This window comes from Ischnura elegans, chromosome 8 (genome assembly GCF_921293095.1).
Source record: "Ischnura elegans chromosome 8, ioIscEleg1.1, whole genome shotgun sequence".
Classification (NCBI taxonomy): Eukaryota; Metazoa; Arthropoda; class Insecta; order Odonata; family Coenagrionidae; genus Ischnura; species Ischnura elegans.
The window spans coordinates 115,647,934-115,664,886 of NC_060253.1; the positions used below are offsets into that span (position 1 = coordinate 115,647,934).

Below are 16,953 nucleotides of genomic sequence, written 5' to 3' on the forward strand. Positions count from 1 at the left end.
ACTTCTTCACTCTTCGCCTCATTTTCGGAAACCAGAAATGCCTCTTGATCTGTTCAAGAGTTTTCTCCTCTGCGTAGTGCCCTAAATCGTCATGGCTGCCTTTTATGATCCGCCAAATAGCATCTTTAGGAACCACCCACTTGGCTCCTCCGTCTGATTTGCGGCAAACCCGGTTGTCCCTTATGATGTAGTCAGTGTGTACTTGACGTTCGTCATTGCTACATGCAGGTTTCTTCAATATTCCATGTATCCTCTTAATCTCTGGGTGTTGGAGCTGCATCGTCAGAAGCCAATCTGCTTCATCAATCCTCAAAGTGAATATCTTTAGATCAGCAGTCTCGGGTATCTCGGCTTCTTCGACGGGATTCCGGCTAAGGGCATCAACATGGCTCATGCTTCTCCCTGGCCTGTACTCTACGGTGAAATCATACTCTTGTAGTCGCAACCACCATCTTGCGATTCGAGGAAGCATTTCCTTCTTCATCATTGTGGCTTTCAAGGCGTTACAATCTGTTACCACTTTGAATTCTCGGTTTAATAGATACATCCGGAACTTATCTATCGCTTCTACTACTGCCAATGCCTCAAGTTCATAGCTATGGTACATCTTTTCTGCCTCTGTTGTCTGTCTACTATAATACGCAATGGGCCTTAGAGTTTCACCTTCTCGACTCTGTAACAGGATCCCAGCCAGGCCACTCTTGCTGGCGTCGGTGTACACTTCGTGCACCGCCTGCGCGTCGAATAAGGCCAACGTTGGTCGTTCCACCAATTTCCTTTTTAATTCTTGGAATGCACTCTGCTGCTCTTAGCCCCACCCAAAGGCTACATCTTTCTTTGTCAGTCGCGTCAGGGGTCTGCTAAGAATCGCGACACCTGGTATAAATCTTCTAAAGAAGCTGGTCAATCCCACAAATTGCCTAACTTCGTGGACATTCACGGGCCTACGAAAATCGTTGACTGCCTTGATTTTTCTCTCGCCCGGCTTTATTCCTTCGTGACTTATCTCGAAGCCTAAATAGTCCACTCTGTCCTTGAAGAACTCACACTTTGAGGGCTTCGAAGTTAGACCCACTTCCTTCAGCACCTTGAGGAACCTGGTTAGCTTCTCCAGCCCTTCCTCAACGGTCTTACTCGGGATCAAGACGTCGTCCATGTACACGAGAACGTCTCCAGGTTTTGTCATCCTAGTCACTTTGTTCATCATCTGATTAAAAGCGGCCGGCGCATTGACGAGACCGAAGGGGACCTTTCTAAACTGATACAATCCCTGGGTCGTCACGAAAGCGGTCAGCGGTCTCGACTTAGTCACCACGGGGATCTGGTAATACCCTGATGCAAGATCAAGCGTAGTGTAATACTTGTTCCCAGCAAGCCTATCTAGCTGTTCCTTGATAGCGGGCATCGGAAACTTGACCTTCTTCGTCTTCCGGTTCAATTCCCTATAGTCAATGCAGAGCCGGTTCTCACCGCTGGCTTTCTTAACGAGTAGTGCTGGGCTCGCGTAATCAGACGTTGATTCCTCTATAATGCCCAACTTTAGCAACTCGTCGACTTCCCTCTGCATCTCCGCTCGTTGTGCATAAGGTAGACGATACGGACGCAGATTTACCGGTTGCTCATCGTTTACCTCTATATCGAAACTCTCCACCTTTGCTGTACCCAGTTCACTCATAGTCATAGCAAAGCATTCTCTGAATTCGTTCACTAGATCACATACTGAGTCTTTTTCTCTTTCTGTTAAATTGTCGCTGATTTTAATATCATCCTTCCTGATCAGTCCCTTTTCTTTCACTGTCCGAACCTTTGGTTCCGGCTCTTCACCATTTTCCAGATCAAGTTAAATAATTCGCAGCTCTCCGTATTCCTTCTCAACTCGGATGTCCCTCTGGTCGAGTGCACTTCGTCCGATAATTATGGCATCATCCTGCGAATAGTCCGGGACAATTAACACCTCAACGTTAAAGTCCACGCCATCCACTTTTAATGCCATTTGTTTTGAACCAATGACCCTACAACCCCCACATCCGAATCCGGACAAACGTTTCAAGCTTTTCTCGTACTTCAATCCAATTTTCTCTGCCACACCTTGCCTCATTGTCACTACCTCGCTTCCTAGATCGACAAATCCAAGGATGCGGTCATTATTAATCTCCACCCATTTATGATATTCATCTTTCACCTTCTCATTTGCCCAGCTAATAATCTTAACGTTTCCTCTCCTCTCAACTGCCTGCCCATTTCTTTTATTTGCCTGAGGGCACTCCCTTGATACATGCCCACTTTTCTTGCAGGTGAAGCAAAGTCTAACGTGAGCTGGTTTTTGGCAATCTTTCGCCATATGACCAAACTCGGCACAGTTAAAACATTTCATCTGCCCTGACTTCCTTTCTCCTTTTGATTCCCACGGTCGATCTACTAATTTCTCACTCGACGTCGAATCTAAACTCCGAATGAATGTCTTTTCTTCGACTCGTGTACGTTCTACCACACATTCGTACCGTTTGATTTTACTCAACAGTCCCTCTACATCCTGGAAATCACTTAGGGCCAACAACTTCACCAACTCCCGATCTCCAATCCCATTCAAAATATATCTTATCAGGGATGCATTGTCAATATCTCCACGACTAGCTAAGGCCTTCATCGAGTAAACGTACGTTTCGTAGGTTTCAGTTCGTTGTTTCTTCTTTCGACTGAGTCTCATATGCACCTCCGCTTGATCGTCCGATGAGCGGAAACTATACCGCAGCTTCCTCTTGAAAGCTTCCCACGAATACACTTCTTCCGCAACGCTATTCAACCACGTCGCTGCGGCACCTCGTAACTTGTGCACAGCTTGCGTTAACACCATCGAGTCCTCCCACGCGTATGCGAGTGCGACACTTTCAACTCGCCTAATCCATTGCTCAGCCGTAAATCCTATCGATAGGGAAGGATCGAACTCTGGTAGTAGCCTCTCTGCCATCTCATGCTGCCCAATGGAAGTGTTCCCCGCTAACGCAGCTCTTCCCGCCAACATTTCCCTTTCCCGTTCCAACAGCCTCCTTTCCCGGTCCAAAATGTCCCGTTCCCTTCTCAATAGCTCACGTTCGCGCGTAACTTCAATCGCCGCTTCGTTCCAGACCACACTCGTTCCACCTAGCATAGCCTCACTCCGACCCCCGGTCATATCTCTTAGCGCTCCAGTCTCGCGCTGACCCTCATCCATCTCTCCTAGCGTCCTAGCCTCACCCCAACCCCCGTCCGTGTGACCCACGCCGCTACCCTCGCTTTCCCGCCACGGGCACATGGCTGATGGTGGCGTCACATGAAAAAGGGGCCCGCCACTCGCCACCTCTCTCTTCACAGTTCCCACCTCGCCACTTGCCATTTCTTAGCTTACAGCACAGCCTTCCAAACACGTCCCTTTTTGTTACAATACGCGTGTAACCCGCCGTCACAATCCCATCACTGGATTTCTCACCGGGAAAAACGCCCGCCCTGACCACTGGAATCTTGGGTTGTCGCCGCACTGGAATCACTTGCCTTCTCGGAGAATATCCCACCGCTGCTCTGTTAAAAGGGGAGCGTGTGTGTCACCTTTGATTGCTCTCGAAATGATTCTCGCTCACTTCTACCTCTATGACACTTTATTCTTCACACTTATACAAACGGGACTCTCCAGCCCAGACACTCTCCGTGTCCCTCCGCACACTTGACTTCACTCAACTCAACTGTCCTTACGGCTTCTCGACGCGTCCCAACGCGTCCCCTTGAGCCACCTCTGTTGGTTCACGGTCACTCCCTCAGGGGGCAGCATCTCCCGGGGGGGGGACACGCCGCCTGGCGGCGTAACATTATTATATATGTCGCTATGAGATTTTGTAAAATGACTATGTACATAATTTTTTTGGTTGTTCTTAATATACATTATACAGTGGAACCTCGTTAAAGCGAGTACCGGCTATAACGACACCCCCGCTATTACGAGAGATAGCCGATGCACCGTCAATTGACCCTGTAATAAGCGTGTTAAAAAATTCGTTTTTACGAGACCCTTTCGGTGTTGGCTCTCCCCATAGCGAGGGTTTCAGCGCCGGAAGACTTTCATGAAGACTCCTTAACCTCTGTAATTGCTAGCGATCTGTTAGAAATGAAGTTAATGGAGTGCTCAGCCTCAAATTTATGCGGTAAACTGTCGTTCAATAAATATAATGATTGACGAAACAATGCTTTGCATGATTTTTATTCAGTGCGGCGCTTATAAATTGTTAGAATAATTGGTCGTTATTTGAGTAAGGAAATTTAGTGATGCAAAAAAACATCGCCTTTCGTCTGGATTTATGCTTACGTTTATCGGATAGATGTTTATCTGTCGCAGCACCACTCCTGTTCCTGTATATCTGTTCGCAACAGGTATGTTGTCTATTATTTGCTCCACCTCCGGTAAAGCGACAATTCGATATAGCGAGTGTTTATTAGTGCACCGTGGGGTGTCGTTATATCGAGGTTTCACTGTAGTTAACAATGTATATACACGCTCCAAAGCTGTACTTTCCAATTTTCCCTTGGCTTCCAGCTGTAGGTCCCATGCTCTACAGCCAAATACCCTTATTTCATTGATAACTTCTCGTGAGAGATTCCTTTGAGACCACAGTTCATTAGGTATATGTATTTCCATTGAAGGCCGTCCACAGGCACCTATGTATTCTGATCAGGTTAGCTGTTGCTAAAGCTTCCCCCCAAAAATACTTAGGCATACCTGAGTTAATCAAGAGACATCGAACTATATGTAGGAGAGTTCTATTTAACCTCTCAGCAAGCCCATTCTGCTGAAGAATTCTTGCGACTGTTCGTCAGTGAATAATTCCAGTTTCTTCTAGGTACCCCTTGAATTCTTGACTACAATATTCTCCCCCATTATCACTTAAGAGATGCTTTATCCTCCTTTCCTGAAAATTTTCCACTTGGGTTATATATTTTTTAAATTTGGACAAAACTCTTTTTCTTCAGTATTTATACTTTAGATAATCTGGAAAAATCATCCATAAAGAGACATCCATCCACAAAATATTCTGCTCCACCTAGGGTTTTTGGAGTGATTTTCCCTACCACATCGGAATGCACTAAGTCCAACAAGTTTTCAGCCTTCGCCTCACTTATACTAAATCTCTGTCTTGGTGTCTTCCCCTCAATACAAGCACTACAGTTATGGGGCGATTTCCCTACTCCACTAACCTCCGGCTCCTGAGTGAGATGACCAAACCTCTAACCCGTACAACTGAAGTTTCAAAGGCTATTCCAGTAGCATCTTTTGTTGTCCCATACTGATCCAAAATGCAATCTATAGTCTTCCCCAGGACTATGTTTGTGAGGCATAATATGATATACCGTATAAGCTTGTGTAAGAGGCGCACACGTGTAAGAGGCGCACCCCTATTTCGAGGATCGAAGCTATAAAGAAAAAAAATTTTGCGACATTTTTTTTATCCTATCGTGCGGTGTTGCAGACGTATGCCTGGAATTTCGACAGTTATCGAAATGTCCTCTTTCAGTACTATTTGAAAGAGGAAATTTTGATAACTGCGGCGGCATAAGAGGGAGTAGAAAGAGTTCCGATCCTCTCTTTGCATACGCCATCGCTCTACGTTGCTTGTCCTACTCACGAACAATTTTGTTTAAAAGCTCTCGCAGGAGTATTGCAATAGAATTGCAGCCGTGGAAAATTTTAAGGCAAAACACGACAGGCAAATGGCATGAGCTTTCCCAAGAGATTGAACAACAATCGGGGCAATCTCAGCGCCGTAGGATAATAACCACGTCGTAGATTTAAGGCCCTTTGCACACGCACCGATTTTGGACGGCCGGTAAAATATCGGCCGTCCACATTCCAATAGTGAACAATGGGAGAGCATTGGAGCTTGCACACGTACCGACCACACGCCAGCACCGGCAAAATGCCGGTTAGCTGCCGGCTATTGTCACTGTGGATCGCCGACGCCGGCTCAAAAACTTAGCAACGTATCGTTTGACCGGTAAAAATCTGGCGCGTGTGCAAGCATTGCTTCGCCGGTAAAATATCGGCCAATATTTTACCGGCCGACCAAAATCGGTGTGTGTGCAAAGGGCCTAACGGAACTACACTCGGCTCTCCATCAGCTAATGCCTCTGCCGTTTTTTTCCTTTCCGAGACTCCACAGGAAAATATCAAGTTACAGGGGAACAATGGAAACGTGTTTCATCCCTACCCCATTCCACCTACTGACCTTTTACCTCGGTCTACCAGGTTCAATTCCCCGAGTTTCTGGAGGTCAAATGCTACGTGAGTCACCTTCTGAGCTCGAAGATATCTCGATATCTTTCAGAAATTGTATGACACGCACGAGGTTCTAAAAACAATTAGACCTAACGCGACGTATATCTGACAGCATTTAAGTTTTTTGAGCTCTAATTGATTGACACAAAGATTTATAGCTAAAATAAGGCTACTAATATTCAACATAGTCCAAACAGCACAATTTTGGAAGAAACAAGCGTAGCATAAGCGCATTCAAACAAGACGAGACGGACTGGAAACTCAGGCAACGTAAACTGCGTATATCACATTGCTGCGCCTTCGCCCCTTCGCTTTAAAGGCAACGACGTCACATGCAAGATCGGATGTGTTCTTCCCTTGCTCCTTCGCTCGTAGCTTTAAATACGGAGGGGAGGGAGCCCTCTTCCCTTCGACCTCTCCTTCAGCGCTCTTCACTTATAAGCATTTCCGATTTCTTCTATCCACCATTAAATCCAACAATGAGCACACTCGTTCGAATTTTTTCAACCGCAGGTTGTGACACCAATATTACTATATGCAGTATAAATGCCGCGGGATGCCCACTCGTGGCAATAAATTTAGCGGGCGCTCCGGAGCGAATCACCCCGCGCGATCTTTTCAATGTTCACCTCTGGGGTACCGACGTGACGGTGCGATGCTTGCAAGAAATTCAAACAGGAGCATTTTAAAAATACGTACTAAGGGAGAAACTCCCCCGCCTGCCGCTTGATTTTGACCCAGGGTTTCAGATGACTGACTCACGCTGAAAACCAAGGCCAGTCAGTTCCCCTTGAACTTGCAACCGGTGAAGGGGAGGGGGGGAAGGTAAGAAGTTTGTGTAAGAGGCGCACCCCCATTTTCGGCTGCAATATCTGGGAAAAAAGGTGCGCCTCTTACACGCGCTTATACGGTAAATCTTTTCCAAGTCCGAAAGCCTTAAATATTTCTACATTTTCCTTCAAAGCAGTAATGCAGCCATCTCTAAGTATACTGCATATACCTTTCTTGTCGAGTTGTTTCATCGATAAAAGATTACCTTCTAATTCCGGTATGAAAGTTTTGTTTGTTAGCCTGATTTTTGAGGCACCATTAGCTTCGCTCAACTTCATGATGACACAACTGTTGCCACAAACTGGAGTGAATCTGCCATTTGCCAACTTTACAGTACCATTAAAATCCTCATCAAAGTCTTCCACCATATACCTGAAAGGAGTCATGTAGTTAGAGGCTCCAGAATCCACGATCCGCAACTTTTACCCTTCCCTTTCACTTTCACTGATAAAATTAATGTTACAAGATGAAGCCAAGTTACAGTGAATAGCTTAAAATACTTGGCATGCTTCATGAGCTTGCATACAAGTTTCTAATTTAGTTAAGTACTGGTCATCAACATGTTCAGTTATAAAGTTCAGGGCCTCTGCATTATGATTTCACTGAGTGTTAGTCCAGTCTTCAATTTTGTCTAGGCTCAACTGATTCCCATATACATAATCTTCTTTTCTGCAGCATCAATCATATTCTACATCACATGCCGTACCGTGATTATGGTCGCTCAGGGGCAGAATCGCCATTTTTCATCCCAGATCCCATCGTCGACTGGGGGGTATAAAAATAAAACAATACTGGTTTGGACCAAAAATATATGCTGTTCCTTCATGGAAAACACTCTTCGTCAGCAGGAACACTAGTTGTCAGCTGAAACTCACGTCATCATGTGATCCCGCACTGTCTTCAGTTCTTCACGTTCCAATATCCATCACGTAATACATTCATGTATATATTTTCACTGTCACACAGTAAAAAGTGAGCCTGGGTCCATAACCTGAGATTTTATAGGTACAAGAACGACATTACTCTAACTTTCAAATGACCTTAATGGCGACTAATTCATGGATATATAACACATCATAGTCAACAAGATGAAACAATAGGGAAGCATAAATAAAATAATTGCCTAGGATACAACAATTGGCTCAATGTGTTTATCACATGAATATAAACAAATGACAATGGTAACATAGACTCTGTGTGTGCAACATGTTTGCTATCCTAGGGTGCTGAGCTTCTGCTGATGGTTATTCCCTGTCTTGGCAAAGATTCATACGATTTAGGAACATACCTGATGTGTTTAGCCTTAAGGAGAATACTGTCTGCTGTGATTCATTTATATATATATATATATATTTTTTTTATATCACGAGATGTGGGTCAAATGTAAATATTATTTTTTCAAACTTTGCCTACGTTTCGGACATTATATTTGTCCATCCTCAGGGCTTTAAGTCTGGTGTTGTTTTTATGAGTTGGAAAAAAGTTTGATTTCTTACATTTAAGCAAAAAAATGAGACTGTTTTTTTTACTTGCTAAGCGTCTCATAAGTTTGGAAATTTCATTAGCGGCATGCGTAGCATCAATACCAAATCTTTGACGGAAATGTGCGTAAAAACCTTTTACTTTAGTTGTGATATCTATTTCCGGACTTTGAACTCCCATATTCCTCTTGCTTGGCGTAGTCCTTCCTGTTGAAAATGGTTTTCAATCTCTTCTGATTTAACCTTCCTCTGGCATGAAATCTCCTTTTTTTTTCCTGGGTGAAGTGAATTGATGAACAAATGGACAGCTTCTCTTCCTTGTATAATTCAAACTTTATACTTCACAACCCCTTATTATATATACAGGGTGTCCCATTTTAAGTTCCCACCCCGAATATCTCGAAATCTGAGCAAAATGAGAAAAAATGTTTCAGATAAAAGTTATAGGGTTAACAGGGGGACATACGATGGTGATATTGAAAATGACCTTGAAGTCGATTTTCAAGGTAGGGGTAACTTCCATTTCTTAAATGGAAAGCCATATTTTTTATTGCAGGATCGTGTTCTACGGAAAAAAATACAAACTTTTTGTTGGAAACTTTTTATTGAAAAATGCATTCCTCCAGAGTTTTCTCATAAACTTCGCTCATGTTGTTATTTGTAGTGTCACATGGATCCTGGTTGTGATTTAGGCATTAATTACCCTCTTCAGAACAGGGAACTGAATTATCATGTGTTGTGCCCGACATTTGACGGCCTCAAGCTTCGTAAATTCTTGAATTTTTTAAGGGAGAGCGAGGTGACCGAGAGAGGTCCTCGTGCAAATCTGGCCCCCACCGCACTGGTTCAATGGGTTCATTTTCATATAGCAGGGGGCTACGGGAGGAACCCTCACGGATCGCGCCGCTCCCGGAACAGAGAAAAACACGGTAGTTTCACAACAACCTAGTATCGGGTATTAGTTTTTGTGGTAAAATAATAGTCTAGTTGTTCTCGTGGTCGTAATTTTCTTTGGTGAAATATTTGTCCAGGTGTTACCTTCGGCGTTTCGAACTACTATCGTCGCAAAAAAGGTAGAACGCTGAACTTTAAGCATTCATATAAAATCCTATTGAAGCTTGATAGGGTATCGTCATATTTCTGCTTACTAATTGTTTATTCAACTACAACAATGAATCGTGGAACATTGTTTAAACCTAAACCCTTAGCTTCTACGGTCGAAAGAGTGAAAAGGACCACGCGAACAACAATGAAAACAGCGACACGGTCGTCTCCTTCATCTCATCACGGGAAAATATTTGATTGGCTATTTTCATTGTTATTTTTATAGACAGAGCAACATCTTCAAATTACGAATAACTTTTTAAAATCATATGTTACCCATTCCTTTATTTGAAAAATGGCCGAAAGGTAGATTTCAATTTCTGAGGTGTGGAGATGAAAATGAATATCGCAGTTACATATGAAATATGTAAAAAGTTCTAAACTTTTCATGTAAGGAAATTTTTATAATTCCTCTTATTTTAAATAAACCAAAAGGACGGAAATCACCTCGCGGCTATGCAGGATACTAAAATGACGATTTTCGCCTTTTTGGTTTTATTTTAAGTAGGAAGAACAATATTTGTGTATGGAAAGAAGACAATTTCCCACCATTGATTTGTAAGGTTGCAATAATTAAAGAAATTCACCCAGGCCCTCACGGTTTAGTGAGAATGGTGACCGTACAAACCCCATCAGGACAATTTAAGAGACCAATCTCAGAACTGTATTTTGCCCACTTCAAATAAGTTACAAGTTATTTTATGTAATTCTTTTCAGGAAAAATTGTTAACATTTTTCAGCGGCCGAATAAACATTTCCTTACATGAGAGGTTTAGAACTTTTTTCTCATATTTCATGTGTAACTGCGATATTCATTTTCGTCTCCACATCGGATATTGAAATCTACCTTTCGGCCATTTTTAAAATAAAGGAATGGGTAACATTTAATTTTAAAAAAGCTATTCGTAGTGTGAAGATCTTGCTCTGTCTATAAAAATTACAATGAAAATAACCAATCAAATATTATGCCTGTGACGAGATGAAGGAGACGACCGTGTCGCTGTTTTCATTGTTTGTTCGCGTGGTCTTTTTCACTCTTTCGACCGTAGAAGCTAAATGTTTACGTTTTAACAATGTTCCACGATTCATTGTTGTAGTTGAATAAACAATTTGTAAACAGAAATATGATGAGACCCTATCGAGCTTCGATAGGATTTTATACTAATGCTTTAAGTTCAGCGTTCTGATAGTAGATCTACACGCAGTGAGCTTTTCAACAATTTTCTTGTGAAATGGGGGATTACACACCTCAAGAGATCGTTGAAATAATCAAAGTCGTCGGGGCGTGTGACAACAATTATAAAGCTGCTGAAGACCTCTACGCAAAGGTGCATTGGCCAGAATGGACATGCAATTGAGCATTTGATGTGATAATAAGACCTAACCAAACGCATTTTTCAATAAAAAGTTTCCAACAAAAAGTTTGTATTTTTTTCCGTAGAACACGATCCTGCAATAAAAAATATGGCTTTCCATTTAAGAAATGGAAGTTACCCCTACTTTGACCTTGAAAATCGACTTCAAGGTCATTTTCAATATCACCATCGTATGTCCCCCTGTTAACCCTATAACTTTTATCTGAAACATTTTTTCTCATTTTGCTCAGATTTCGAGATATTCGGGGTGGGAACTTAAAATGGGACACCCTGTATACATATATATATTTTTTTCATATCACGAGATGTGGGTCAAATGTAAATATTATTTTTTCAAACTTTGCCTATGTTTCGGACATTATATTTGTCCATCCTCAGGGCTTTAAGTCTGATGTTGTTTTTATGAGTTGGAAAAAAGTTTGATTTCTTACATTTAAGCAAAAAAATGAGACTGTTTCTTTTACTTGCTAAGCGTCTCATAAGTTTGGAAATTTCATTAGCGGCATGCGTAGCATCAATACCAAATCTTTGACGGAAATGTGCGTAAAAACCTTTTACTTTAGTTGTGATATCTATTTCCGGACTTTGAACTCCCATATTCCTCTTGCTTGGCGTAGTCCTTCCTGTTGATAGATATCACAACTAAAGTAAAAGGTTTTTACGCACATTTCCGTCAAGGATTTGGTATTGATGCTACGCATGCCGCTAATGAAATTTCCAAACTTATGAGACGCTTAGCAAGTAAAAAAAAACAGTCTCATTTTTTTGCTTAAATGTAAGAAATCAAACTTTTTTCCAACTCATTAAAACAACATCAGACTTAAAGCCCTGAGGATGGACAAATATAATGTCCGAAACATAGGCAAAGTTTGAAAAAATAATATTTACATTTGACCCACATCTCGTGATATAAAAAATATATATATATATATATAATAAGGGGTCGTGAAGTATAAAGTTTGAATTATACAAGGAAGAGAAGCTGTCCAGTTGTTCATCAATTCACTTCACCCAGGAAAAAAAAGGAGATTTCATGCCAGAGGAGAGTTAAATCAGAAGAGATTGAAAACCATTTTCAACAGGAAGGACTACGCCAAGCAAGAGGAATATGGGAGATCAAAGTCCGGAAATAGATATCACAACTAAAGTAAAAGGTTTTTACGCACATTTCCGTCAAAGATTTGGTATTGATGCGACGCGTGCCGCTAATGAAATTTCCAAACTTATGAGACGCTTAGCAAGTAAAAAAAAGTCATTTTTTTGCTTAAATGTAAGAAATCAAACTTTTTTCCAACTCATAAAAACAACATCAGACTTAAAGCCCTGAGGATGGACAAATATAATGTCCGAAACGTAGGCAAAGTTTGAAAAAATAATATTTACATTTGACCCACATCTCGTGATATAAAAAATATATATATATATATATAATAAGGGGTCGTGAAGTATAAAGTTTGAATTCATTTTTATATGTAGATTGATAAATGGGTCTCCTCATTTCAATAAATGTTTCGCCTTTGGGGACTCATATTTTGATGAGCATTTGAGTTTTAATGTACGTATATTTGCTTCAAACCTAATTCTCCAAATCCATTGTGCAGAAGAAAAACATTGTACATTTCTTGCAAATTTAAACTTTTTCTATAGGAATACTCCACCTCCTCTTTTTCTATATATTTTTCTTAATTTGTCTGCATACAATGTGATTTTGAATGGTTTTTACTCACATTTTATTCTTAAGAGTTGCAAATTTGATTTTACTTGGCTTAATGCACAGGATGATAGAAATGACAATGAGTGGAAATAATATATAAGCCAAGGAAAAAACATCAGTATACTATACATGAGTTCCTAGGAGTAATTATGCATAGCTATTGGATAAAGTATGTGATTGTAAGTACTGAACAAAAAGAAAAGGTATCACTTGGGCAGATAACAAAGAAAAATTTGTAGGAAACCTTTTCCATTGTATTTTTCATAATTGTAACATCCAAATTTTATAGTTAAAAAACTAATTTACTTGCACAAAATGTAAAGAAAAAAATAGCCCATACTTGAGAGTGCAATCTTTGATCTGGAGGCGACAAAGAAACTTGTACGTTTAACCTCTTAATGGTGCCACCAAAAGTACAACTACTCTGTTTTAATTTTATATCTTTAATGATTAAATTTAAAAATTTTTGCATCTTAAATTAACTTTGATTCTTATCTGCATTTTGTATTTGATGCTCAATTTTTAGTAGTAATGTGTATTTTGTATATATTATTAAGTAGAAATTAATATTGATAACCTCTTATTTAGACTAGAGATGAGCAAACAGTAGCTGTGGATTTTCATTTTCTCCCTAATAACATTCTTGGTCAGCTGTTAGTAATACCAATTGTATATCTCTTTCTTTCCACAGACTCAGGATTTTGACAACTATTCTTTTCATTGCAAGCATTGTGTTTGTACTGAAGCAGTGGCCAGAAATGAGTGAAGTTGGTGGCCATTTGGTGCGGCGTGTTCGGGATGCGTTGGCTGTCAAGTGAGCTGCAAGGCTTTCAACCATGAGTCTCTCTTATGTAGCAGCCATGTATGGACAGTGTTGATAGTTGGAGTGAAGAGTTCACCTCTGTGAACAATTTTTTTCGGAGGAGAGAAAATCTGTCGAGTTGTCCATCTCTGCTCGCCAAGTGCAGGCCAGTTAGTATGTAGCTGGTTTGCACTAACAGACTGTTTGAAATGGTTTGTCGTTGGCTGAAGTACTCGCTATATTCTGCAGGACTAGGTTTTTCTGCTAACCTGGGTCGTGTCGACCCGTTACTAAAAATTATTTACATTTGGACAAAAGCAAGTAGCCAATTTAAACTGGTGAGTACGTTATTTGTTTTGAAATGAAATCAACGGAAGGTTCTCTCTCTGCTCCACTGCCAGGGGCCTCGTGGCATGGATTCACTCCTCCTGCTGATTGAGACTTGTGTTTGCTTTACGTGGATCATTTGAAGTGGAACATTCTATTCCACTGCTCGGATGGTGTGACAGCTCATCTTTAGCCTTTTGATGTGTTAGGCTTTTGTTTGGCCAATTGATCATGTATCTTTGTTCATCCCTCTGAAGGCTGGACAGAGAGAAGGAGGGAAATGATGATGATGAGTGTGGGGGGCAGCAGAAGAGGGCCACTAAAAAGATACGTGCAGTGATACCGTCCCAATAGGTGTGCAATGCATTCGCTTATTGTGACCAATTGGTGATCTGTGATAGAATAATATTAAAAAATGGTTGTATCTAGTCTGAAAATAGCAGTGCCTGTCCCATCCACAGCTGAGGCTGGACAGTGCGTGTATGCCCAAAGAACTAATGGAGAATATCACATCATGTCAAGTAGGTGATTATGGCGACTGCGGAAAGAAGTGTGACTGTGTGCAGAGGAATTGTCCCAATTGAAGAAGGAAACTTATTGTTAACATTATTTTGTATTACATACTTAATTGCAGCAGTAGTGTATGCAACAAGCAAAGGATTCATCAAGGGAGAGTGTATCTCACTTATCTCAACAAGTCTAGGTCAAATTTGCCCATCTACCCATAGTAATATAATTTTTTACGTGGGTAATTAAGTAAATTTTACGCTTACATAAAGAAGTATTGCTTTAGGCCTTCTAGATTTTAAAATAGGTAGATGGGGGATAGTATTAATCCCACACAAGATGGATGTGATTTCTGTCTTGTTTGTTTTTTAGTTGCGAAGTTGCTACCAATGTCACAAACTATTTTGGAAAAATTTCCAAGTATCCCGTGGTACATACATTTTGTTTTGTTTCCAAGTTATTAATCTCTTTGTGGGGAAGCAGAGAAATAACATAGGGATGTGGTGCCACCAGAAGTTGAGTTTTGTAAACATCCTGGCTTTGATCTCTTTCTTCCGAAAATGGCGATTCCCAGATGATCTTAATGTATAGTCCTGGCATAACTCATTCCAAAGTCAATTCTTATTGCACAATCTTCTAAACAAAAATCGTCTGTCCAATCGCGTGCCTCGTGGAAGCAGGGATACCGTCCCAGGAAGTCATTCAATGCAAGACCACCTTTTTGTATGTCTGTGTATGTTTTCATATTTTTCTATTAGGTTTTACTGCCCATTCTCCCATTGCAAAGTGATTGCTGAATGGAATGAGTCATCCCTACCAGTGCCTCCTCTCCCCCTGCAGACTTGTTTGCGTTTTGTGTTTGCAGCTATTGAATGTTTTAAGGAACACGGGAATGTAATTCTTGATTTCTCAATTTGAGCTGGTTGGGCTCCAATGCGTATTTCAATGAGTAACCTACCTACTGGAAACACCGGGTATATTCAGTCTTTCACATTTCATCTTTATTGTTATTTAAGGTACTATTTTTAGGATTTTGAAGGCTTTGAGAGTTAAGGGGGTACATATTTAGTGGTACTGATGGAATTTTATTTCCTGCTCTCTCTGCGCACCCCTCCATTTGCGCCATGGAATAGAAATTGTGATTAGGCCACCCTGGAAGAGGACTGCCAGTTGTGTGTGGCTTGGTGACTCAGAATTTCACCACTGTAGGTAATATATTAAGGATGGTGTACGTTTTCCTATATTAACTGGATGAATGTTGATCCTCACATTGTTGAATGATATATTATTTTGAGGACAATAGTTAAAGTGATGATGGGTCAAAGCTGTAAATAAGTTCGGCCGTATCGAGGCTGTTTGTGTGGCTGCCTGCCGATGGTGTTTGTTCATTATTGAACCCCATTCAAAATTACTTCACAATGAAGTGACCTATTTGGCTCAATCTATCAAAGTGTGAGGGATCGTGGCATGTGTGTGTAATAAGTGAGTGAACATGCATTGTTGACACATCGTTAGTAGTGCGTCCACTTCTAGAAGTGATAGCCAGCTAACCACCTCTACACAGAAAATATTTCAGAATCAATGGTTAAAACACAGCAAAGCACAATGGCTGCCCAGAGCTCAATACTGCTATTATTACCAGATGTGCTCAGAGCAATCCTTGAGCAAGTTAAAAGAATTTTGTGAGTTAAGGTTGTGTGATTGCTGTCATATGGTTGTCAAATGAAGTGCCAGGTTTGCCAGAATGTTAGGATATCCTAATTATGACCGCAACCAATAATTCACTCAATATTTTTCCTAATTGTTAGAGGTCATTATGTGATTTCATTCATTGTTATGCTTATGTGAGAGTTTTTGGCGTTTTGGTTGAAAACAGACATTACATTCCCCAATTTCTCTCTCTCTGGTTAGATGGATTATGGTGTTTTTTTTTATTGAGAGTGTGTAGGATATGATTATTTTAAGCATTCATTGATGTCAATGGAGGAATCATTTGGCGGTGTTGTGTGACCATTGTTTTTGGTGAACATTTTCTTGTAATACTATGAAGTGTATGTTGATTAAAGACTTTGTTTGTATTATACAAATATACATCAGAGAAAAACCATCACAGTACTTACGTGGTGTTAGGTCAAAATTGCGAGCAAGTTTGATGTATGAATCTGTTAGTGATATTTGACAAAAATATTTTATGTTGGGGCATATCACACCGTCACATCATTCTTTTAATTGTTTTGTTAACCTTCAATTTTTTCTCCAGAAAGAACATGTCTCCCATTTTTAATTCCGTCCCTAGCTTCTTTGTTTTCTTCCCTGCAAAAATAGCCTCTTGTAACGATCACAATGAATGCCTTTCTCCTATACATGACTGCTGGGTGTTTGCCCCAAGTGATAGCACAAACGTGATAGGCTGGTGCCAGTGGCAACGGATTTAATTAAGCTATTGTCCAAGGAATGTTTGTGTGCTACACGCATCAGCCACAACGGTTGCTTGTGATGAATGCTTGCTCTGT

General features: G+C 40.8%; 1 protein-coding gene across 6 annotated transcripts in view; it reads left to right on the top strand.

Annotated features, from left to right (window-relative positions):
- The window catches only part of LOC124163549 (transmembrane and coiled-coil domains protein 2), a 410,710-nt gene extending 393,964 nt beyond the window's left edge, over positions 1 to 16,746 (top strand). For all 6 annotated transcript variants that reach the window (XM_046540530.1, XM_046540532.1, XM_046540528.1 and 3 more), the window contains one exon: positions 13,496 to 16,746. In XM_046540530.1, coding sequence (XP_046396486.1) covers positions 13,496 to 13,622 — 127 coding nt within the window. In that variant the 3' untranslated portion in view covers positions 13,623 to 16,746. The remainder of the gene's footprint in view (positions 1 to 13,495) is intronic.
- The last annotated feature ends 207 nt before the right edge of the window (positions 16,747 to 16,953 follow it).